The 23,871-nt window shown below is 39.9% G+C and overlaps 1 protein-coding gene across 5 annotated transcripts in view; it reads left to right on the forward strand.

Moving 5' to 3' along the window:
* The first annotated feature begins 1,973 nt into the window (after window positions 1-1,973).
* Window positions 1,974-23,871, forward strand: part of USP32 (ubiquitin specific peptidase 32) — a 148,763-nt gene continuing 126,865 nt past the window's right edge. For 3 of the 5 annotated variants that reach the window (XM_074974362.1, XM_074974365.1, XM_074974363.1), the window contains exon 1: window positions 1,979-2,186. In XM_074974362.1, coding sequence (XP_074830463.1) covers window positions 2,129-2,186 — 58 coding nt within the window. In that variant the 5' untranslated portion in view covers window positions 1,979-2,128. Of the gene's footprint in view, window positions 2,187-23,871 lie in introns of all 5 variants that reach the window. The other 2 variants (XM_074974367.1, XM_074974364.1) reach the window with 2 other exon arrangements.

A 23,871-nucleotide genomic window follows, 5' to 3' on the forward strand; every position in this document is an offset into this window, starting at 1 on the left:
GCCCCTCTTTAGAGGGCACATGTAAAATGGTGCGAGCATAAATGAATGTAAGAGAGTTGAGTCTAAAATGCTGCATTTTTCACACTGAGGGTATGAAAGACTGGTATGTTGCATGAAAAGCAACTAGCAGGCACATGCAAGAAGGTGTGAGTTAAAGTAGACTTTCCACAATTTAACATATACTTTTTTATGATCAATCACTATTGTTATTTGTCTTGTGGTAGTGCCTTAGGCCCCTTGTGCATACATGTAACAGTGATGGTCCCTGAAACAAATCTAATTGCAAGCCTAGAGACAGAAGACGGATACCACAAACAAGAAATTCGATTCCTTGGGCCAAATTCAGGCCTGGTGTAATTTCATCAGCTTCAGTAGTTACATGAGGGATGCGTTTGGCCTTTTTAAACTAACTTTATTGCGAGTAACTTGCATATCATCTCTGAATTTCACTGAAGTGAAATTTGTTTTAAAAAGCATCCGGCACACAGTATTATTAATAATAAAATAGCTTCTATCTAATTGGCTTTTCATCTTCCCTGAGATCTATTTGATATGGTAAGGAGAGTACTCAAAAGGAAACTCCAAGTATTGGGCTAAGAAGTCAGATGACACTGTGATGATGCTGCAACTCCCACCTTCTCCCACAGGCTATGTGTCCTATATGAACCATACTTGGAATGTATTGGCCACAGAAACCAGTTTTCTACATTTTCTAGTTGGAAGTGACCCAGAGTATGTATGTTTCTAGGCCTAATACTTTCAAACGTAATCTTATCTGAGTTGGATAGATTAAAAAAAGGGAAAAAATGACTTTTTCTTACCTTAGAAATGTCCATTCAAAATCTTTAGAAAAAAGGAGTGAGTTCTAAAACAAATATCTCCCCCCCCGCACCCCCTCCAAAAAATGCAACTGGCAGTAAAGGGTGTTTTTAATCATGAGCCCTATAAGGAAGCCATTTATTCTGTCTCATGCAATTTAAATGCACCCCTTTATAAGGGAACAGAAATTTGCTCCTGCCATGTGATAGCAGCAGCATTCGTTGAACTGGATACACTTCTTAGATTGAAAAAGCACATAAAAGTGACATTCATTGTAAATGGATACAAGCCACAAAGTTTAGATCAATATCCAATTTTCCCTCTGAGTTTGGGGGTGTTTAAAGATGCTTGTCTACTCCAGTTTAGAGTGTTTCCTTCCCACCCCTGGCTTCCCCTCGTATTGAGCTATGAGCGCACTCCCTAGCAAAAAGAAAAGGAGGACTTGTGGCACCAAAAAATTGGTTAGCCTCTAAGGTGCCACAAGTCCTCCTTTTCTTTTTGCGAATACAGACTAACAGGGCTGTTACTCTGAAACCTCCCTAGCAAAGAAGCTCTAATACTTGTCACAGGATCAGGGAGCCGAGAATTTCAGGGGGGAAATTCACGTCCCTTCGTTAATGGTGGCACATCCGCTATCACCAGGTATGTCTGGAAACCGCCTCCCGTGGTCCCCTTCCCTTCGGAGTATCCCCTCCCCCATCCAGGGTCCCCTTCCCCCCGTGAGGCCCCTCCCCATCCCCCAATCCAGTGTCCCCTCCCGCAGTAAGGCCCCTCCCCATCCAGTGGCCCCTCCCCTCAGCGCGGCCCCGCCTCATCCAGTGTCCCCTCCCCTCACTGAGGCCCCTCCCCAGATCCCTCCCCCCCATGCAGTGTAGCTCCTCTCTCCATTGCGGCCCCATCCAGTGTGGCCCCTCCCTCACCCAATGTGTCCCCTTCCCCCACGGCCCAGCGAGGCCCCAACCGCCCCCTATCCCGAGCCCCTCCCCTCCCGACGCCCCGCGCGCAACCGGGGCGCTCTATGCCCCACGTGACAGAGGTCGTTCCAGCCCCGCCCCCGGGGAGTCCCCTGCGTGGCTTCAGCGCGCCGTGTCCGTTAGGGGCGGCGCCCGCGGCGGAACCACAACACTCCCCCGGCACGTGACCCGGGAGAGGGCAGGCGGGGGAGCCCACGTGACTCGGCATGGAGGCGGTGGCGGAGACGACGGGCGGCCCCCTCCTCCTCCTCCTCCTCCTCCTGCTCGGGAGTCGCTAGCGGCGCATCCCGGGCTCCCAGCCGGCCGGGCTGCGGGGGCCATGGACTGAGCGCACCATGGGCGCCAAGGAGTCCCGCATCGGCTTCCTCAGCTACGACGAGGCCCTGCGCAGGGGTGAGTGGGGGGGGGAGCTGGGAGGGGTCTTGAAGGGATGGGGGGCAGGGCAGGGCAGGCTGTGGGTGGAGAGGCGGAGCGGTTGGGTGCGGGGGACGGAGGAGAGGACGGATGTAGAAGATACCCCGGGGGAGGGGGCTGGTACGGGGGGCGTAACCCCCGCCGGGGGAGGGGGCGTAACCCCCCCTGGGGGGAGGGGGCTGGTACGGGGGGCGTAACCCCTCCCCGGGGGAGGGGGCGTAACCCCCCCTGGGGGGAGGGGGCTGGTACGGGGGGCGTAACCCCCCCCCGGGGGAGGGGGCGTAACCCCCCCGGGGGGAGGGGGCTGGTACGGGGGGCGTAACCCCCCCCGCCGGGGGAGGGGGCGTAACCCCCCCGGGGGGAGGGGGCTGGTACGGGGGGCGTAACCCCCGCCGGGGGAGGGGGCGTAACCCCCCCGGGGGGAGGGGGCTGGCGCGGGGGGCGTAACCCCCCCAGGGGGGAGGGGGCGTAACCCCCCCCGGGGGGAGGGGGCTGGCGCGGGGGGCGTAACCCCCCCCGGGGGAGGGGGCGTAACCCCCCCTGGGGGGAGGGGGCTGGCGCGGGGGGCGTAACCCCCCCCGGGGGAGGGGGCGTAACCCCCCCTGGGGGGAGGGGGCTGTCGCGGGGGTGTGGTGGAGGGAGGTTGGTCACTGGTTGAGGGGAGGGACCCATGTAAATCTCTCTTTCTGGAGCTGTCAGTGTGTGTCAGGGATAAGTGGCCCAAAGTGCCTTGGCATTCCTGACACCAGAGTTATAGACCTCAGATACAGCAGCTCTTGTATCATGGCTGCTGCTTATTCTTCCTTTTTACAAAGAGCTGGGCGGCAGCTGTTGTAAGACCCTCCTGGTGTAGTATGTTTCCTGCATCGTCCTGCACTTACATGTCAGTTTTAGCAGAAACATTCAGTACCCTTTACTCTTCTGTGCAGGTTTTGCTGGTTTGGATCATGCACAGAGTAGCTGTGTTTTGAGGTGCAAAGGGTCTAGACAGCTGCTGATGCTGCAAGGCCACTGTTCTCTTACAGCAGTCAGCATCTCCTTTGCTTGTCCCTTCTCAGCTCCCCCATCTACAGTATAAAATGTCATTAGGAAATTCTGCATCCTGATGTGATAGGAGCTGCCTTGCTTTTCCTTTCATGGCACTACCTGTTACTTCATAGTTTTCACATATATATTAGCCCCATTACTTGCTGGTGTCCAGGATGGGGAGTGCAGTTTTCACATACCTCTCTCCCACATTTGCTTGCTGTTGTCCAAGGTGGGAGGGCACACACACTTATTTAGATAGGTGGGTAGAAGTGGCTTATATGCTTATGATATACATTGTTTTCATAATCTTTTTTGGATCCCTTCTGGAGAGTATTAAGACAGAATAGAGAAGTGAAAGCATACTTATTAAATGATGAATACTGACCGCTAGCAGGGTTCTAAAACAATTAACTAACTACTCCCTGTCATCTGCCTTTCTCAAGATTTGATTTCCAAGCCTAAGGACAAAAGGGAGAATAATATTCTGTGCTAAATGCATTGCATTTATGGTCATTTTTATGTTACTTGTTATTGAGGAGCTGTAGGCATCTCTTGGTGATATAATATAAATAGGACATAAAGGGTTCTAGGCAGTGCACCTGTTTGATATACACAAGACTGATGAAATTCAGAGGCTTAGAAACATATGGCTGCTTAGTTCTTTCCTTGCCATAACTCAGAGTAATATAGTGATTGATCCTGGAGTGTCTGAAAAATTGTGGGTTGATTGAAGGGGTACCTTAGATGTATGTGAAATATACATATTTTTATTGTGAAAAGCATTTTTAAAGCTTTGAGCATTGCATTTACTTAGGGAAACTATCCCAGATGGGTAAAGAGGCATAAAACTGAGCAATATACCCTAAATGTTATGAAAAATGAGTGAATGTATCAGAACTGGCTTTCAGTTTAGATTTAAATTTTCAGGATTTTGAAATCTCTTTAACTTCTGGTAAGAATATATTAAGTCCTTTTATAACTTCTGGTATTTAAATGGGGGGAAGGGGGAAGAATCACAAATGTAACCTGCTTACATTCTCGAACAGACTGAATATGCAATGCAACAGGAAGTGTTTGATTTTTAGCTGTTTGGAAATCAGTCACTTGGTAAAGTTGTGTGTGGAAACTTCACATATTTATAAAACATGTAATAATCATAATTTGAGTTCTTAACCTTTAAAATTAAATTGTGCAGTACCTTCAAAGACAGTCAGTTTTAAAAGTAAGTTTGTGAACACAAGATTTCCTATTGGAAATTAAACTTTCTATATTAACTTTTTAATATTGAACTTACTGATGTGCACTCAATTTATGGTGAACTGAATCTAATCTTCCTCTACAGTGAGTTTTGAATGCAGTAATTCTTTTAGAGACTAGAAACATTGTTCTAATATCTTTTGTTATAAATTGAAGTTTTGCCAAACAATTATTTTGTTTATTTAACCAGTGAGTTATTGTATGTGCAAAACAGTCTAGTTATCAAAACATTATTTTTTAAGGCTATCTTCCTCTAGATATTGTGTACCAATACAGTGCTGTTTCTGGAGATATTGAACAGCAAGCTGCGATAATAAATTATAAGCACACAGATTTAATAAAAAATAGTCTACTGAAGTTTATTTCTGTGTGTGGTTGTATGCAACCTTACAAAATTTTTATTCAGCTATTAAACAATGATAAAATGTTTTCTTTTACGTCACCTTTAGATTACATGTAGATTACACATCTCTTTCAACAGTCTGTTGCTCCACATAAAATTTACTGTGATTAAATAGTTTTCAAAAATAGTTATTGCTCAGAATGTTGTTAAAGTACTTTTATAGAAACAGTACTTGCAGTTGTTAAAATGTGCCCAATACTATTTTCTTCAGAGGAGAAAACAGTGCATGCGTTTGGTTCTGTCAGACTGGCAAAATGAGGGTTATTTTGAAATAACAAAATTATGAATGGCAGGAGTTTCATTCCTTCTAGTACCTTGTTAAATATTGAGCAGAAAAAGGGAAAAGTCTGTTCCTGAGCCTGGATATTTGGTAATTAAAACTTACATTTTTTTTCTCCCCCCAAGAATACAATTAAAGGCAGGCTGTCTAATGGCTTCTCGGCCGTGTGGTTGTCAGAATGTGAGGCTGAGGTGTGTGTTTGCTCCTAGATTTAGATTGCTACCTGTGAATTAATCTGTGACTTAATGTGTATAAATCAGTGGTGGGCAACCTGCAGCCCATGGGGCCGCACGTAGCCCATCGGGGTAATCTGCTGGCAGGGTGCGAGACAGTTTGTTTACGCTGATCGTCCGTAGGCCCGGCCGCCTGCAACTCCCAGTGGTCGCGGTTTGCTGTTCCCGACCAATGGGAGTGGCGGGAAGCAGCACGGGCTGGCTGCCGCTTCCCACAGCTCCGATTGGCTGGGAACGGCGAACTGCGACCACTGGGAGTTGCAGGCGGCCATGCCTGCGGACGATCAGTGTAAACAAACTGTCTCGCGGCCTGCCAGTGGATTACCCTGACGGGCCGCCGGTTGCCCACCACTGGTATAAATCACTATCTTCAGTATTTTCTTTAAGACTGTCTCTTGTTTTTACTAATACTGTTAAACTATAGTAATTCTTATTTATAATCTAGTAGCGTCCAGAGGACCCACTGTGCAAGGTGCAAACCCATAAGCCTTGATCCTGTTCTCGTCTCTGTATTGGTGGACTCTTTTGCCCACATAGTGTTCCTTTGAAGTCAGTAGGGTTCTTTAGAAGTACTGTTTGTGTGCAGTTCAGTGCAGGATCTAGGTCAAGTGAGAGACAGTCCTGCTAATATAAGGAACGCTGTATCTCAAACTGTGTATAAGGCTCTTTGACATTCCATCAAGAAAGTGGTTTTGACAGCAGCATAAACCATGAGCAGAAAGTTTGAATTATCATTTATCATATCAAGGACTAGTGTTTTCCCCCAGAGCTCTCATAGGTGGTGGATCCATCATGCATTCATGCTTGTCTTTTACATATTTCCTCCCTTGAGTCTCCCAAACTTTAAATTGGTTGTGATAAAATCCAGATGAGAAATGGAAGTTTTGTCCTTTACTCGTCCAAAGGCTTTCCACTTCTGAACAAAGACGCTGTGAAATTATTTTAAGATTTCTCCTATGCTGCTAAAATCTTGGGAGTTCACGGGGGACCCCTGAGAATTGGACAAAATACGAAACTGTAAAAACCCATATCTGTGCTTGTCCCATATACTAAACACATACAAATAAAATAATTTCATTGTTACTACTGTATGCTGTATGTAGTACTAAAGCAGTCTGTGTGGTAAGGACTCAGCAGGAGAGAAATGGGTAGATGGCATCCATTGTTATCCAATCGATTTTAATTCCTTCATAAATCTGTTTCTTTATAACTGTTAGTGCATGCTGATTAACTCGTGGAAAATAATAGGATGCGCTTAAATTTATTAATATGTTGGGAAGTCGTGACAATAGAAGGCAAATCTGTTACTGTAAATATTTATTTTAAAAAAAAAGAGAGCCAAAGCATGCTAAGTCCATGACTATTGACAGCTTCTATACGCTTTGAATATTTAGTCAGGTAACTTAACTCTCTCAGTAGAAATTTCAGTGACTAGTCATGGATCTGTGTAATGTTATTTAGGGAGGAAGGCCCAGTTTGTCTTCAGTGTACTTGGGGAGGCATAGACCTAGATAACTTTAAAACAAAGATAAATGTCTTGCATGTTTTTCTTAAGATGGGGTCTGAGGAATTGCAGTGGCATCACAGTGTGGTCAATGAGCGCACTGTTTGGAGAGATGAGCAGCTGTTGATAGATTGTTTCATTGTTTGTGGACAAAGAATCCGTAGTCACAAAAAATGGCACAGCCTTCCAAAAACTTGTGCAATTAAAAATAGCTACTGATATAGTTAGAGACAAATCCTGAGAAATTTGGGCTATTGAAAAGCTCTGAAAAATGATCCTAATTAAAGTATTTTTAGAAATAAGTAAGTAAAAGTTATCTATCCAGTTTGGGTATTTTCCAAGATGTCCAAGGGTATGGTGTAGGATTTTTATTCTCATCTACATATGGGATCTACCAGAATGTTCTGTTTTTCTCTTTTTTTACTATTGGAGAGCAAAGGAAAATGTCCCTTCCCTACCCATCTGTAGGGTGAAATGCTGCTGTCTTCATAGAATCTCAGGGTTGGAAGGGACCTCAGGAGGTCATCTAGTCCAACCCCCTGCTCAAAGCAGGACTAATCCCCTATAGTTGTCCCAGATCCCTAAATGGCCCTCTCAGGGATTGAACTGACAACCCTGGGTTTAGCAGACCAGTGCTCAAACCACTGAGCTATCCCTCCCCCCAACCTTGACCCAGGAATAAAATGGACTCAAGGGTAACAAGGTTAATGAGATGATTGTGGTATTAAAAATGTAAAATTAACCTACAGTTTATCTACATTTCTAGAGCTGGAATATGAATACATTGTTTTTAGGTTACCACATGTCACAGTGAGACATCTAGGCTGCATATAAACTGATATCTATCTACATATTTCCCACCATTGCAGCTTTATTGGTAGCAGCACTAATGGAATGGCTAGTGAAGATAGGGAATGGGTGTTTAATGCCCAGCTCCTTTAGTTGGTAGGAGCAGAGGGGAATCCCCTCTGTGGTTGTAATCTGTGATGCATCTTATCTGCTCTGGGGGGTTCACTGTTGGAATCTTATGGTGCGCTGTGATGCATACATGGGAAGCCAAGCTCCTTGTAACTGTTCTGAAACTAAGAACCATCTAAAATACTTGGCCATTGAGCAAGCCTTGCATGGTCGAAGTACTGGTGGACAACACAACAGCATTGGTTTATAACAGGCAAAGAGGTACTCTAACCACTCTGTTGTAAAATAATTGCCTGTGGGACTGGAGCCTGGCTTATTGGGTGCATCACATGGCCTTCCATTTGGCTGGCAAAGGAAATGTGCTCACAATCTAAGTTGCAGATTGTAGGACCCGCAGAAATATTCTCTACAACAGACTGCGGTGGACCTATTGAAGAAATGACATTTTACATCAGGAGATTGCATTGCGGCTTGGTGCACAGACCAGTGCCTTTGATTTTGCTTCAGATCAAGACAAGTTATAACCGGTACCCGTTAGACTAGTGAAAAGGGCTTCTTGCCCCCCCCCCCCCCACTAATTTCGCTAGCTGTCAGTCAGACAAAACAGGGTTCTGGTCATACTAGTTACCTTTCCTAGAATCTAGACAATAGTACGCACTTTCTCCTGGGGGTCTAACAGAAGGCTTTCTATTTTCAAGTGGTCACCCAGACCTCTTTATTTTGTCGTCTATCCTAATCTGTAATTATTACTCGTTGCTGCTTGCATCATAGGGCTTTGACTGACTGAATCTCACCTGATGTTCTTCAGAAGCTTAAAAAAAATCCTTAGTCCACGAAGATGTTAGTTAAAATGCCTTTTTAAAAATTGCAGTGAGCTTTTGGAATGGATAACAATCTTACTGATGTGATCTGTTTCTTTGTCAACTAACTTTGACAACTTTGTACATTTAATCTTCCATTTTGTTCTTGCCTTCAGTCAAGATGCATCTGCCTGGCATCTGAGCATACTACCTTCCATTTGACAGTGGAATGACTGAAGTAAATAAAATGAATATATTCCCATCAGTCAAAGTTGAGACTTCTTTTTATCTCACCTGTCAATAAAGCCAGCCTTTTTAATCACAATCACATCTGCAAGAAGAGTGAGCAACTGGTTCACTGCCCTTTCAGTGCATTTCACAGGGACAAAGGTGACACCTGTATCCTTGTCTCATGCTGATTCCCAAACTGGAATCTGAGTTTCACTTGCCTTAAACCACCATCTTCTGCTATTCTGCAGGAGACCTTTTTCTCATTCAGGGAAATGGAACTCCTTGTCCAGAATGTTAAGGGGAATTTTAGTTTTCATGTGCAAAGGATGAAAACACTTAGGAAGGGGTCTAGACTTTCTGTAGCCTTTGGACATCAGTGTGGGGAGAATATATAACCTAACCTGCTTTGAGAACGTCTCGGTACAACATTTAAACATCGTATAGGGTGACAGTCACTGAGGGTCCTGGGACTTTCTCTCATATGGTTTAAGGCTGTGTGTTAACCATGTTAATTCATGGTTTCATGATGTTTCCTGTCTGTAAATCGGTAGAGCTATTGCCTGGTGTTCATAAACTCACATGGTACTACTCAACATTTTTGACAACTTAGCTTCTAGACCTGCTGCTTCTTTTGGGAGGGCAGCCTTTTTTTAAAAAGCAGCAGTACCACACCCAAATAAGTGGCTTGAGGACTCCTAACTAAACTGCCACAAGTGGAAATGTACAAAGGCTATTCTCAGAGAAGAGAGGTATCTAGCCTGCAACTGGAGTTTGTGTATTGCCTTTGTATATACACAATCACTACCTTCCTCTCTCTCCTCCTTGGAGTTCTACTTCTCTACAACTCTAGGTTTTAGAGGAATGGATTAGATAGTAGGAACCACATGTGTGTTTGTGTAGCCTTTGCGCCAAATGCTTGGTGCTCTGAGGTGAATGGATGCTCAAACTACGATAAGCTTAGAGTAACTTCTTTTGCATTAATGGTACATTTACCTTAGGACTCTTGATGCAGTTGCCTAGCACCTACACAGTTCCTCCAGTGTTGCATACTACCGGTAGTGCTAGACAAGTTGCGTGGAAGGCTTTAGCATCGACAAGATCTAAGAAAGCAGGTGCTTCATAAATGAGAAATTACTCTGTTTAAAAAAAAAACAAAACAAAACCAAAGAATAGGAAAAAAAAGAAAAAGAAAAGGAGTACTTGTGGCACCTTAGAGACTAACAAATTTATTTGAGTATAAGCTTTCGTGAGCTACAGCTCGCTTCATCGTAGCTCACGAAAGCTTATGCTCAAATTAATTGGTTAGTCTCTAAGGTGCCACAAGTACTCCTTTTCTTTTTGCGAATACAGACTAACACGGCTGCTACTCTGAAACCAGGAGAAAAAAAAGAGTAAATGCAAAAGCATTTGCTTGTAATTGATTTGGTGAATGCGAGAAGAGTCCTCACTATTCAGCAGCATAAAATCAGTCTGTAAGTGATAGCAACTTCATAATGTTAGATTTTATGTTGTCAGCATGTTGTTACTAGAGATTAAAATGGAAGAGAGAAAGATATCTGCCAGAAAAACACATGGATAAAGAAAAGAGTCATCAGTGATGGTCTGAAAGTTAAAAATATAAACTGAGGAAATTCTATGCTGAGTGGCTGATCATATTAAATATTGGTGTAATCTAGAAATACACTGTCAGATAACTCAGGAAAAGATTTTGATTTTTTTAACACCATAGATTATAACAACTGAACACTAAAAACATTATAATTTTTCACAGTGTAGGCCATTTACTTATTATAGATTACAGTTTTTATGCCTTTTTAACTCACTCATAGCTTTCACCATGAAAATGGACTAATCACTTCTATTTCAAGTCAGTTTCACTTTCTGGTTCTTGTGCAGGAGCTCAATAATTGAAATCTTTAAAAATATTTGTATTCCTCTTGGGTTCTTTAAAACCTTGTCTTAACCAAGTTGATCTTTTGGGGCCTGAATCTGCCTGACAGTGTCTTAGAGGAATAATGTAGAATTCAGAATTTAGAAGCTCTTCAGAATAGTATGCATCATCAGTAATAAAAGGCTATTAGTTTAAAATAGAATTGCTGGAGAAGGGCAACTTGAGTCCTGCTGTTTTTGACCCATTGGTTTTGTAAATCCTGTGATAGGTAACTATTCTTGTTACCGAACTACCTTTTTCTTTAAACAAAATATCTTTTTTTAAATAATTGGTGTAAGGAATCCAAGATGTGAAGACAGAAAAAAGGAAATGGTCTAAGCATCAGATTTTGGAACTCCTGGACTCTTTGTGGTCACAGGTTAGACTCTCTGAAGGGTTGGCTGAGTGTTAACCTACTGAGGTTGTGTATGCATTTTGTGTGCAGATTTTTCTGATGAGACCTGATCTCTGTAAAAGTAGGAGTTTTCCCTAATGTCTTTGAGTAACATTTCCCTTCCCCACTGTTGTTCAATGTGCTGTTTCATTTGCCCACTTGGCTACTACCTCAGAGGTGGCTTCATTTGAGTATTTGGTGGTATTATTTCTGGATATACTTGGCAAAAACACTAAGATCTTTTGGGCGGGGACGGGGGGGGGGGGGGGAAGGCACTTGCTATCTTAAACAGGTAACTACTTTAATACGTCCCTTCCTGATAGTTTAATTGTAGTGTGCATACTTCCTTCTGGAACTATTTTTGCCTTTTTTAGCTGAAAAACACTGAATGGTTCAGTGCCCAGTGGAGTGCATTCTGCAGCACAAAACAATCTGATAATTAAGATACATTGTAAGCTGCCTCAGAGACTGAATTATCTTTGAGTTGCACAAAGAGTCAGCCTTCTAGATGTAGATTGAGAAATTGGGAGGAAAGCCACAGAGCACTCTTACCTGGCTTTGTAATAAAAGCTGTATAAATTTCCAGAGCTGCCTGGCTGAACCTTATCTTTTGTTTTCTCTGCAATAAAAAGGTTTCCTAGCTTAGGTTCAAGAATAGAAAATAACCTTTGGAGTTTGAGTTCAAAATAACATTCTTAAATGGAAGTATCTCTCTTTTTTTTTTTTAAATAAGTTAATTGTTAATTCACTGTACTGTTACTGTAGTCGTGAAGTACTTACTTTTTCTTTAGAGTAAACGTCATCTAAATGACTTCGAATATCCATGAAAGAAAAGGTGGATGAGGTAATATCTTTCATTGGACCATCTTCTGTTGGTGAGAGACAAGCTTTCGAGCTTACGCAGAGCTCTTCAGGTTTGGGTCTGAATATCCATGTGATAGTTGCAGTACTGAAGAACTACAAAAAACACCCGTTACCTTTTCATATGAAAATTAAATGTAACTTACATAATGAAAGAATGAAGCCGTCTAGTAAAATGAGAAAAACCCATTAATGCAGGCTTCTGCCTAAGATTTTGAAAGGATCTGATTTGCAAAACTTTTAATACTGTGTTATTTCTAGCAATTAGTGGTAGTCTAAAAATATCCTACTCAAATATCCTACTCAAATAGTGGCAAAATGCGCATTACCTTTTTGTGTTTCATTCAGCAACATCTTGCTTTTAGTTGGTCTATTTTTTCTTAAGCTTTAGTCTTTTTCAGTTTAGTTGCATAACACACAGTATTTAAATAACCCTGTTCTTTTTATGAATCTTAACATCTCCATGAGAGAGAGAGGTTAGTTACAAGTCCCGCTTTACTCTTCCTATGCCCATTTCACCCATCTGTAAAGACTTGTCTACCTGAAAATGTATCATCATCTTGCACTTATGCTTACTAATGGGCTTCCTAGTGAAGAAGGCTGAATTGTGAACCAGTAATGGCAGTGGTCTGAGTTGCTGTGGCAAGGATGATGTGGTTTGCTGGGTTGAAAAGGAGACCGATGGGATAGTCACTTGCTCAACTGAAAGGCCAAACTGAGGTTTCCCCTGACCTCAGATCTTGCCAGCTACCTTAATCCTGATCTGGGTGCAGGATCTTCTAGGATTATTAGCAACAATTTCGCTTTACCTCAAAACATAATTCAGTTTTCCCATCTGATCAATAATCTCTTGTCAGTTTTACTTTATGTATTATGGTGAAAAGTAGTTTGTAACTTACCTTGATGATTAAGATACGAAGTCACACATCTGAGGAGAATTTGCTTCAAGCTAGAAAAGAAATAACAAAATAATACTTTGCAAGTTACACCATGACATTTAGTTTGAAAATAATTGTTCACAACTGGAAAACCATAGTTTCCCTTTTATGCCTAAATCCTTTTAAACTGTTTCATCCATCCTTTAGGTAATGTCAGGCTTCTTATTTAAAAATTGATGGAACATTTAGATAAGAGAAAAACCTTAGTTAATATCCCAAGTGAATCCTTATGCTGTGCAAAATCCAAGCTTTTTTTATTATTGACTTAAGAAGTATAGCCGACCTTGAGGTTATTATTGCTATTAAGCTGTGGAAAACAGAAAAAAAGTGGGGAAAAACCAGTAGAAAGGAACTTTATTCTTGAAGTTCAAGTAGAGATAATGCTGTAATTTTGTATGGTGCTTTACAGAGATTGAAAAGACAGCCCACAACCTGAAGATTTACAATCTAAATCAGACCTTCATTTTCTATGTTAGTAACAGATTCAGGGAAGGCTAAGGAAAGGAGAGATGAGGATTTTAAACAAATAAAAATCTGGTCAGTACCAGAGAGCATTGCACTCTGGATGGAAATGTATTCTTGAGCCATGAAAAACTGAACACAGACTCAGAAGAGCTTGAGTTGTTCCTCACACCAAGAGTTTCACTTTACCCTTATTGTATGGGGGTGTTCTAGTAGTTAGTTGGTGGCCTTGAAAATACTTTTTATGCATTATAGATGAACATCCAGTGTTTCCTGTTTGTTCTTTTTCTGGATTATTTATCTACTAAGGTACATTGGTATCTGAATTGTAAACGAGTTTCACTAGCAGTCATGACTGGATAGCTGAACTGGTAGATAGGTCTCTTTTAGCTCCAGTGGTGGTGAGGCTTTGTTCAGATTAAGGCTACTTTGACAATGCACCATGAACCTTTGGGCAATACCAAATTAGGTATTGCAAAAGACCCATCTCTTCGGTGCTATAGAAATTATTTGAACAGCCATTAGAAGGCTTGATATAGCTGAATCTATGGAAATTGCCAGGAATGAGCATAGTTATGCTAATTTTAGAAATACCAAGGATTGTGAAGCACTGGAACACTGGCTAAGCTAACTTGGAAAAATAAGCAAAAGAAGTTAGATTGGACTGATGAGCGAATTTGAGCGTGTGGTGATGGAATGAAAATGCAGGGATAGATAATCCATGTAGAACTTCGATTTCACAAGTCAAGTTGATTCCATAAATAAGATTTTTGTTAAGACAGCATCAGCGTGCATCTGTGTTTTAAATTGTATCAGCACTTTCTCTGATACAAACTACTAGAAGTAGGAATTATGTCAGGGATGCATTTGAATAAAAACTTATTCCAGATTGAAAATTGACCAGGTGTTATCAGGAGAGAGAGAACTTTTATCAAATGTTAAAAAAAAATGTGGTATGACTACTTAATTTCCAAGTGTGACTTTTTTTTAAAACTAAAATTTGTGGATTTGGGTGTATCTTTTTCAGTTTGTTTCAATGAAATCGGATTGTTTTAGGGGGAAAAATAATTGTTAAGCTGTTGGTGCATTATATGAGTCACTGTACCCTACGTGGTGAAGTTTGTTTCTATTATTTTTTTATGGTAATTTGTATGAAGAATGGTAGATGGTGGGGGAGGAATTGTATAACAGGAGCTAATTACTTTTGGTATTTCATGGTAACTTCCTGGAGACTGTCACAAGGGATCTCGATTTTTTTTTTTTTTCTTCTAGAGAGAAAGGTAATTAATGGCCTGGCTACTAAATAACACCTATCCTAGATGTTGTTCTGGGTGAAGTGTTATTTCCCTGATTTTCTTGTGTTTCAGGGTTGACCATGTTAAGGCACTTAAACTATTGATATAATTCTTTATTATCGTACCGTTAAAAAGACAGTGATGGTAAAAATGGAAACCATGCCATTCAGAGGTAGGGGACACCTCTAAAGCTCCCCAAATCACTATTTTTCTGTTGTAGTGTAATTTGTGTTAGCTTTACTATATAATCTTCCTAGCCTTGGAAAAATTTACCCACTAAGTACCATTTGAGATTGTCTTCAGGTTATATAGAGGGATGTTTGTGAAGTAAGGCTGAGGGCAAAAGGGAACCCTCAATTTTCCAGCAGTGGTAGGTGTGTTGTAAAGTGGTTGTGCACTGTCTACACTAGCACATCCATTGTACAAAGTAAATTACATTGCACTTTCTCCTCACTTATAAAATACAAAATGGACGCTCTGCCTTCATTCTTCTCATTCTTTTTTTTATCCCTTTAATGCTTCTAATCACCATAGTATCTAGGCACGTATTAAGTGGGTAGGTGTATATTTTAAGTTGCATTTCGCTGACAGTTGTCCCTCTGGTCTCACATTTGCATATGTTATTGGTCAAAGGTGCACCAGCAGTCACTGCTTTTTCTTTCCTTACAGCTTTCTTTGCTGTTGCTTTAATATGCATTTATTTCAGTAACAGATGAATAGAACATTAGGACATAGCAAGTATTTCTGGTCTCGGTGGACAAAGGCCCCTGCTAGATGTCTGGAACGTTGTTCGGCAGTAAAGCAGTTAACGGTTCCATGATAGTAATTGGGCTTTAAAGTAACACGTAAGTAAAAGGAATAAAAGAAGAGTCACGCTTTTCTGGGTGCTGCTGTTGTGATCTGGCTGCAGGCTCACCAAACCAACAGTGCATCTACTTATTCTCAGAATGTGCATCACAGCCGTAGGGTGAGAGAGTCTTATTTTAAAACAAAATTGTGAATTCCAAGAATTACAGCAAAATACATGGGAAGATCTGTCTCGTGAAGAACTGTTCAAAATATGGTTTGAATATTTTAGCCAAACAAGGATTGTACATAGTCTATTTGGCCCTCATCTACATTGGCCAACCTATGTTAGAACTTTTCCCAGGTAGGAACCTAGGCTGAAGTATATTTTCCTTCTGATGGCCATTCTTCTAGCATGATTTGGCCCTGTCCATAGTAGCCAGACAGTTCTGGTTAGAACCCTATTTGGCTGTAGCAGAATAAGCTCAGTTCTTAATCTTTGCCGTATGGCTATTGTAGACCGTTCCTAAAATCAATATCTTCAGAAGATGTAGGTTAATTTTAACTCTGATGTTTATTCTACATGAGATAGGAGGGAAGTGGGCAGAGTTGAAATTTTTTAGACATGATATCATTTTTCAGTGTAGCTGTGTTAAGAATCCTTCTGAATTCAGGTAGGTTTTCCCGGACTCTAAAATGGAACTATACTTAACGTTGTGGGCAGCTTGTGTCGTAACTGCATTCCTCCAACATGAATACATTTGGAGTATAGGCAGGACATGAAACTTATAATGGGATAATGTCCAGACTATTTCTAGTCTCTGAGTTTCCTAGTAGTGAATTCTTTATTTGTGACCAGTATTTAATTCTGAGCTTAGCTTTAACTGGTTTGGATGTAGTTCTTCTTTACATGTATATTCTCTTCCTTTGGGTTATTTCTCATACTTCTGGGTAAGCACGGTTTAATGTAAAATGATATGTTAATAAATGCTAGCCATCTGACTATTTTTCCTGGAGGTAATAAAATAGAAGCCATCTTCAGCCGCTCTTCTGAATCATGGCTGAGCCTACTGTGTTTTGTTCATTTCTGGTAATACCTAATCGCAACAGATACACACTGCAAGCACAATTGACAAAGTGGCAGTTCAGAAGAGCAGGGATTTGTATTTAAACTAAGTTGGATGAAACATCCTCACAATAGAAAAAGTAGAAAGAAGTATTCAAATTTTCCTTCTAGAGGATGTTAAAAGAATTACGTGGAGTATGAAACGTATGCCATAAAGGCAAAAGGCAGTGTGGATGGAAGGAAAAAGTATAGGGGAGCACGGTGTAAAAACTGATGATAGGAAAAAATGAAAAGATGTGGTGGTTCATTTTGGATAAGCATCCTAAAATGTGGTGGTTGTCTTCACTCTTGTCTCTTAAACTCTTGATGTGCACTATAGTTGGGGCTAATGGATCCCAAACTCTTTCACTGACAACTGGAATGAGTCACTATTGACAAGAAAAAGATTTATTAAAGAAAATACAGATGTTTACTAGAACAGTATCAAAACTATACTATTCTCATTCCTAAATTCCTTTTAACTACTGTTTGTAGTAACTATGTGATAAGAGTATCTGAGTTAGTTCAAATTGAGATGCACCATGCAATTTGAATGATGTCATTGTTGATAGACTGGTCATGACAATTCTTAAATGTGGATGTAGCTCAGTTTTTTCACAATATATTACAGAGTTTATAATCCATCGATCCAATTGTCTCAATTGCCTTTTGCAGATTGGGATTATTCCCCAAAATATTTTACATTAACTTGTATATTTTGCCTCTTTGAAACCTCTCAAAATTGATTTGGTTCCTGACAACTTTATAACAGCCGTGGAGTCACAATACAGAGTAATGAAAAAGTAATAACATTTTCATGTATAAGTAGGACAAAGATTCCTGGGGGAAATACTGAGCAAGTGATTACAGGGAAAATTATTGTTTAGTTAGAGATTAATTGTATGTTCTGTAAGTTTTTGATACTGAACCTGTAAAACGAAGTCACTTAAAAAAAAAAAAATCAGAGCGTTAAGAGAATTAGTAAAACCAGAGCTCAAACTGAGGGACATCTTGGGGCAGGAGAATTTTACTTTCTTTGTTGAAGGTGAGCGTTTAGCTCAACATAATAGGGACAGGGAAGCCTCTGGCATTAAAATCCAGTATTTGCATGTTTTTATCAAACCACAAATGGCATGCAATGTACAGTCACATACTGTTGGTACTCGGTAGTCTTTGGTACTTAGGGGGTAAATTTTTCCCAAGGCAATGCACAGGCAATTAGTGCTCTTACCCAGTAATGTTGATGGGAACTGAAAAGATATGTCCCTGTATGGTGTCTTGTGAATTTGTGTATGACCATAATTTAGCAAAAAGTACAAGCCGTGTTAAAAGTACTGTAAGGTGCTTTAATCCTATATTCTAGGAGTGTTCCTCCCCCAACATATATTAAATTCTCATCTCCTCTGGTTTTTTCCTGTTTGTTTCAGTACTGTACATACGTTAGACTCTACTTTCTAAGTTTTTTTTAGTTTTTTTAAAATGATCTAATGTAAAACCAAGGACTGACTTCCTTTTGTGTAGCCAGATAAAGTTGTGTTTGGAGTATCATCAGAGATCTTGGGTATGTAAAGATCCATCAGGCCTTTTGTGCTATTACGTCTCCCAATATTAATGAAGTATGGTTATATATTAATGAACGCTGGCTCTAACCCAACCTCTTATCTGTAACTGGTCATATGATGTGATTACAGCATTTAAAAAACAAAAAATTCTGAGGATTTTTGAGAGGGGATGTGGGAGAAACAACATGCTTTTTGGTTGGCTTGTTTGCATTGTTGTTGTTTACTAATAGGATTAGAATTAATATTTTTAGTCACTTCTGTGGTGCTCATCACCATAGGATCTGTGCATAGGCACAGTATGCACTGGTGTTTCGATGTGCTACAGTAAAAGAACCCATTAATCTTGACTGTCCACTGGTCTAACCTCTACACAGAATTTCTCTGAACCTGACCTTTCTCTGCTGTGATGCTTGTAGTCCAAGCATGACTTTTTTGCATTTTTAATAGCAGCACTTGGTCATACTGTCTGATGCTCTCTGTCCGTTATATCTGCAGAATCTAACCTTCTTTGCAAGGGTGTTGGAGAGCAGCCCAAGGGTGTTGGAGAGCAGCCAAATGCTGAAAAATGGGAAGTTCAAGCTGTTGTAGTGATATTTCTCACGTAGGTGTAAAATGATTATTGGCATCAACTAGAGAACTGTGTTGTATGAATTTTTGTTTGACCTCAGCATTCTTAGAAGACATCACTTCTCCTGACATTGCTTCATAGATTGTTTTTTGTTTTTCTTGTTTGTTAGTATACGGACAATATTTTTATAGCAAATTCAGGGCTCTGTACGTCTGCTGCTACAGTTGAGTTTTTGGCAAAAACTGCTGAAATTGTACAGGCTGGGATATCTGCCAGGCTTTGATTGACTAGAGTTTGAGTGTTTGTGTGGATTTGAAATTGTATGTATAATTTAGTGTGTCTCACAGTGGATCATCAACACGTTCCTCTCTGCTTCCAGCTTCTATAAGCAGGATGATAGTAGGTGTAAGTTAGATTTCTAAGAGAAGAGCTGGAATCATCCAACTTATCTAGGAAACCAGTTGTTTTCTACTAACACCCTCCCTTTTCCAAGCCAAATGGTGTATAGAAGCCAATAAATTTTTTTTTTTTTCAAACTGTAGAAGGATCTCTGGGATAAAATTACTAAGCATGTTGTTTCCCATTGAAAAGGAAAATGGAGCCTCTATTCATTGATATTTTCGAGTGATCAATATACAAATACCATAGTTTGCCACAAATGCTCAAATTAAGTGACTTGGTGCCATCACATATAGTCTGGAACATCTTAAATTCAGGATACCAAATGACTAGGATCAGTTTTGGGGAGAAAATTGGAGAGTTTAATTTTTCACTGTTACTGCATTTAGGTTTCTTTAGTTGTTTGACATTCATGCTTAGCAGCAAGAAAGGTGGACCTCAGTCCTTTAAAAAGGACGCTGCTCTGCATCTGAGGTGCAAAATGGTGGGATTAGTTTCAATTGTTATGACCTTTAAACTGATGTATATTGACTTAGGGCTGGTCTGTGCTACAAAATTAGGTCTGCTTACTTCATTGCTCAGGGCTGTGCAGAATGTCAGGCCCTGTGCGATGTAGTTAAACTGAACTAAGGGCTGGTGTAGACACCACTAGGTCACTGGAAGAATTCTTCCATTGACCTGTTGACTACCTCTGAGAGGTGGATTTACTGCACTATTGGAAGAACCCCTTCCATCGTTGTAGTAAGTGTCACGCTACAGCGATGCCGCTGTAGCACTTCTAGTCTAGACATGCCTTTAGATTTAAGTACGGTCCTACAGTGTTTCACTCAAAAGGCAGTATTGTGCTAGTGTGTGAGAACCTAGTAGTCAGCCTTACTAAGTCTCTTTCCGCTGAGGCACAGTGAAATGTAAAAAGCAAACAGCAGAAGTGTTAATTTAAGATTTTAAAAATATTTGTGTTAATTGATTTACAATTGATAATTGTCTTAAAAAAATAATCCCTACTAGGCTTTTTTTAAAAAAACAAAAACAAAAAAAAAAGAGTAAATTTGCTGTCATAGGCACGTGCAACCCGCTTAGGGTTGCATGGATGTGACTGAGCCAAAGTGGGTCCGTGCTTTTTGATCTGACAGTCATTAGAATTTCCTCTAGTTAAAAAGGAAAGGTGCATCCTGAACAGCAGTCGGTTCATCTTAAAGTGTTTCAAAGTAAGGCAAGAAGCAGGGAGGGGTAAAAATACAGGGTGCTGGAAGAAAAAGGGAAGAGTTTCTAAAATGTTAGGACAACTTTGTATAATTTTTCAAACACTGCTTAGCTCTGTTTGTTAGTAAAAATGGCTGTCTTCCGATTTAGTTAGACTTTTATTTTGATTTCTAAATAAAATACTGTTCACATCTAGAGATAATATAAATAGTTTTGGTACTGCAGAGTGTGCAATTGAAGATTGCGGTATCTGTTGCTTGAAGATGAAATCCTATAAGTTAATAATTGTTTTCCATACAGTATTTATGCTCCAGTCTTGCAAACATTTGCACATAGTTAACTTGAAGCATCTGACTAGTCTGATTGACTTTAAGTACATGAGTAGTTCCATTAAAATTATATGCAGGTTCAGGTTCACAGAATGGGGCGTTAGGCTGTAAACTCCTCAGGGCAGGGAACTTGTCTTTATACATGTCTGTTCCGAATCAGCTTAAGTAGGATGAGAAGAAAAACAGTAAAATTTAAATTTCCTTCTGCAACTTAAATTTTTTCCCTATGACATTAAACATTATGTCTAGGATCTTGGTACCTGACATTAGGCTCTTGACTAGAAGTAGCTTGATTTTTTTTTTTTGATTTTTTTTTTTTTTTTAAAATTTTGGAGGTGTTTAGTACCTGTAACTCCCATTGCTAGAAGCAGCATTTGTGGGTGACCATGCCCTCTAAAAATCACGCTACATCTAGCAACCTCAGATTGAATTCTTGACCTACACACATGGGTGATGGATGGTCTTTCCTTTTAAAAAAACAAACAAAACCTAGACTCCAAAGTAAAAAAAACTGGGGGATCACTTGAGATTTTTCTCATTTATTTTACAATATAATTACGCTTGGAAATATTTAAAAATTATAAAGCTAGGTATTTACAAATTTAAAAACTTTTAGAATCATAAGTCTGTACAAGTTGCTTTAGATTTAAGTTACGCTGTTGAACTAAAAATACTCCCAATGTTTGGATTGACTGAAGCTATGTTATAACTACTGTATTTTACAATAGAATTTTTAGCGGAGGTTGTGCAGTTTCACTTAAATTTAATTTAACTCCAGAGGACTGGAGTTAAGGCATTCCCTACAGAGAGCTGGAAAAGGGATGCAGTGCTAATCTTTCATTAAACTGTTTTCTAAATTATAGCAAGCCTGCCAGCAGAAAAACAGTTTTAGGATGGCTTTCCTTAGGAGAGTTGTGTGTGACTTAGCCTTTTATAGCAAGAACATTTTATTTCAGTGTAATTTAGGAATAATCTTCCTTTTTTATAAGATATTACTTTGGATTCAGCTATGTGTGAGAGAGCTATAATTTTACATCAGGTACAATATCTAAATATAAATAATCCTGTAATTATCTGAATTACAACTTTAAAGATACAGGGGATAACTTTATAATGTGACATGTAAAGAACTGGACTTGTAGCTCCAAATTAACAATAATACGAGTTCCATTGCAAAACACTGAAATTTCATCCCACTTCATTGGACAAGCGATAATATATTGCTATGTTGGCTAACATGAGTTTTGTCTTAGAAGGTGAATTACACTAGATTTTTTTGTGCTGTATGGTTCTTTTACTGTCAGTTTATGAACACATTAACAATATACTTGAAAAAATATTGTCTGTACACAGCAGACTGTGTGTGTGTGTAAAATAACTCATAGATGTATTATCTACCGAGAGAAAATATTTTTGATTATTTTTGAAAGCTAATTTGCTTTTGTTAAGAATGTACATTTCAGAAAGCAAACAGTTCAACTCAAGTTCATTGTAGAAACATTCATGAATCTCAGTCAGTATTAATCTGAAGCAGGTCACTCACTACCTTTGTGTTTCTACCCTGAGGAGATGAGTGAGCTAGTTATTATAGTCTAGTAATATCGCATTACTTGACAGATGCCTATAGTATTGTATGCATTTTTTTTTTTATGGCTGTAGGTTTCATGAACTCTCCAGTAAAATGGATCTCTTTGAACAAGTGACTCTGTAGCAGACAGTAAAGATACTGTCCCATTTATCATACGCTCATTACATTAATTTCTCTACAAATATGGATACAATCTTGCTTAGTTAAAACCAAACTCATTTCTGCTTTTCCTTCCACTTCCCTTTCTCATAACAAATAACTGGCACATTTCAGTACTATGGGGAATCTCTACATGGAGGCCTGAGACTGAATAACAAGGGATTTTGTGTGTCAGAATTCATTAAAGGTGAAGACAAGTTTGTAATAACCTAAAATTAGAATAAATTATAATTTGAACTAGTTTTGAATAATATTGAGGTCTACCCCTCCAAAGGTCTGACTTTAAGTCTGGGTTGCCATCATGTGCAAGTTGTACATGCTATTGAGATGGATTGTTCTGCTCTCAGTTTCTGGCTTCCATCTGGCAGACAATGCAGTGCTGTCGAATAAGACAGCGTTACATAATTAGTGCTTTCCTGCACAAATACAGTTATAGTTACCACTGATGCCATCCTTGGAAAGGGCCATAACTTCTTCAAATTGAGCTTTCTCAGAGTAAAAAGCCTGAGGTGGTGAAGCTAAGAAAGGAGAGAAGCCTGAGGTATAGAATGTCCTCACTTTGTGTAAGGTTAATGCGAACCCCTAGCTGACCAGTGTACCAACACCTCACATAAGGGCTTGCAATCAGTTATTCCTTAGGAACAGGGTGTGTTTTGTTTTTTGGTTTTTTTTTTAAGTACCTGAGTGGGGTTTTTTTTTTTTTTTTTTTTTTAATTTAAATGACAAGGTCATTGGAATCTCAGACTGAGATCTGTCCTGAGAACTTTCATATTGTATTAATCATTTACATTTTCAGTGCCCGGGATTGTGGTACAATGTTATCTGCTTGTTAAAGCAGCAGCGTTGTGAAGCTGCAGTTCAAATTCACACAATAAGGAGTAATTGGAAGTTTCACACTTAAATAAATCTGCTATGACTTACTCCAGTTTTGAGAAGTGCAAAAATATTGGTCTGAATATGCACAACAAAAGTATCCAAGGGTCAAAATCTCTCTAATTTGTTAGTGAAATTTGTATGAAATTGTTGTTTTGTTGAAGTCATGCTGCAGTTATTTATCACCACCTCATTTATGTTTAATTCTGCCATGTAGGAAAACCAGACACATGTTAAAGTGAGTACAAGGCATAGGATGGGCAAGATGTAACTAATTTGTGTGCTATCAGGGATGATCGTTTTATCACATGCTAAAATAGATAATAGTTTAGTGAGATGGAAAAATGCTTATTGAGTAGGCAGAGGCAGTGGAATTCTCTTAGTAAACAAGATCAGAATCTAGGGCAGGTGTTAGGGTTGCATTTGTTTGAAGTGGGTATTAAGCATATAGCTTTTTAAAGAATGGTTTGTTAGTGAGACTGGTTTCACTTTATTGCCTTTGTACATAGCTTTTGTGCCTCATAGGACATCAAGTTTTGGAACTGGGTGGCTCAGGC

The sequence above is a fragment of the Natator depressus genome, chromosome 17, assembly GCF_965152275.1.
Source record: "Natator depressus isolate rNatDep1 chromosome 17, rNatDep2.hap1, whole genome shotgun sequence".
In the NCBI taxonomy this organism is placed as follows: domain Eukaryota; kingdom Metazoa; phylum Chordata; order Testudines; family Cheloniidae; genus Natator; species Natator depressus.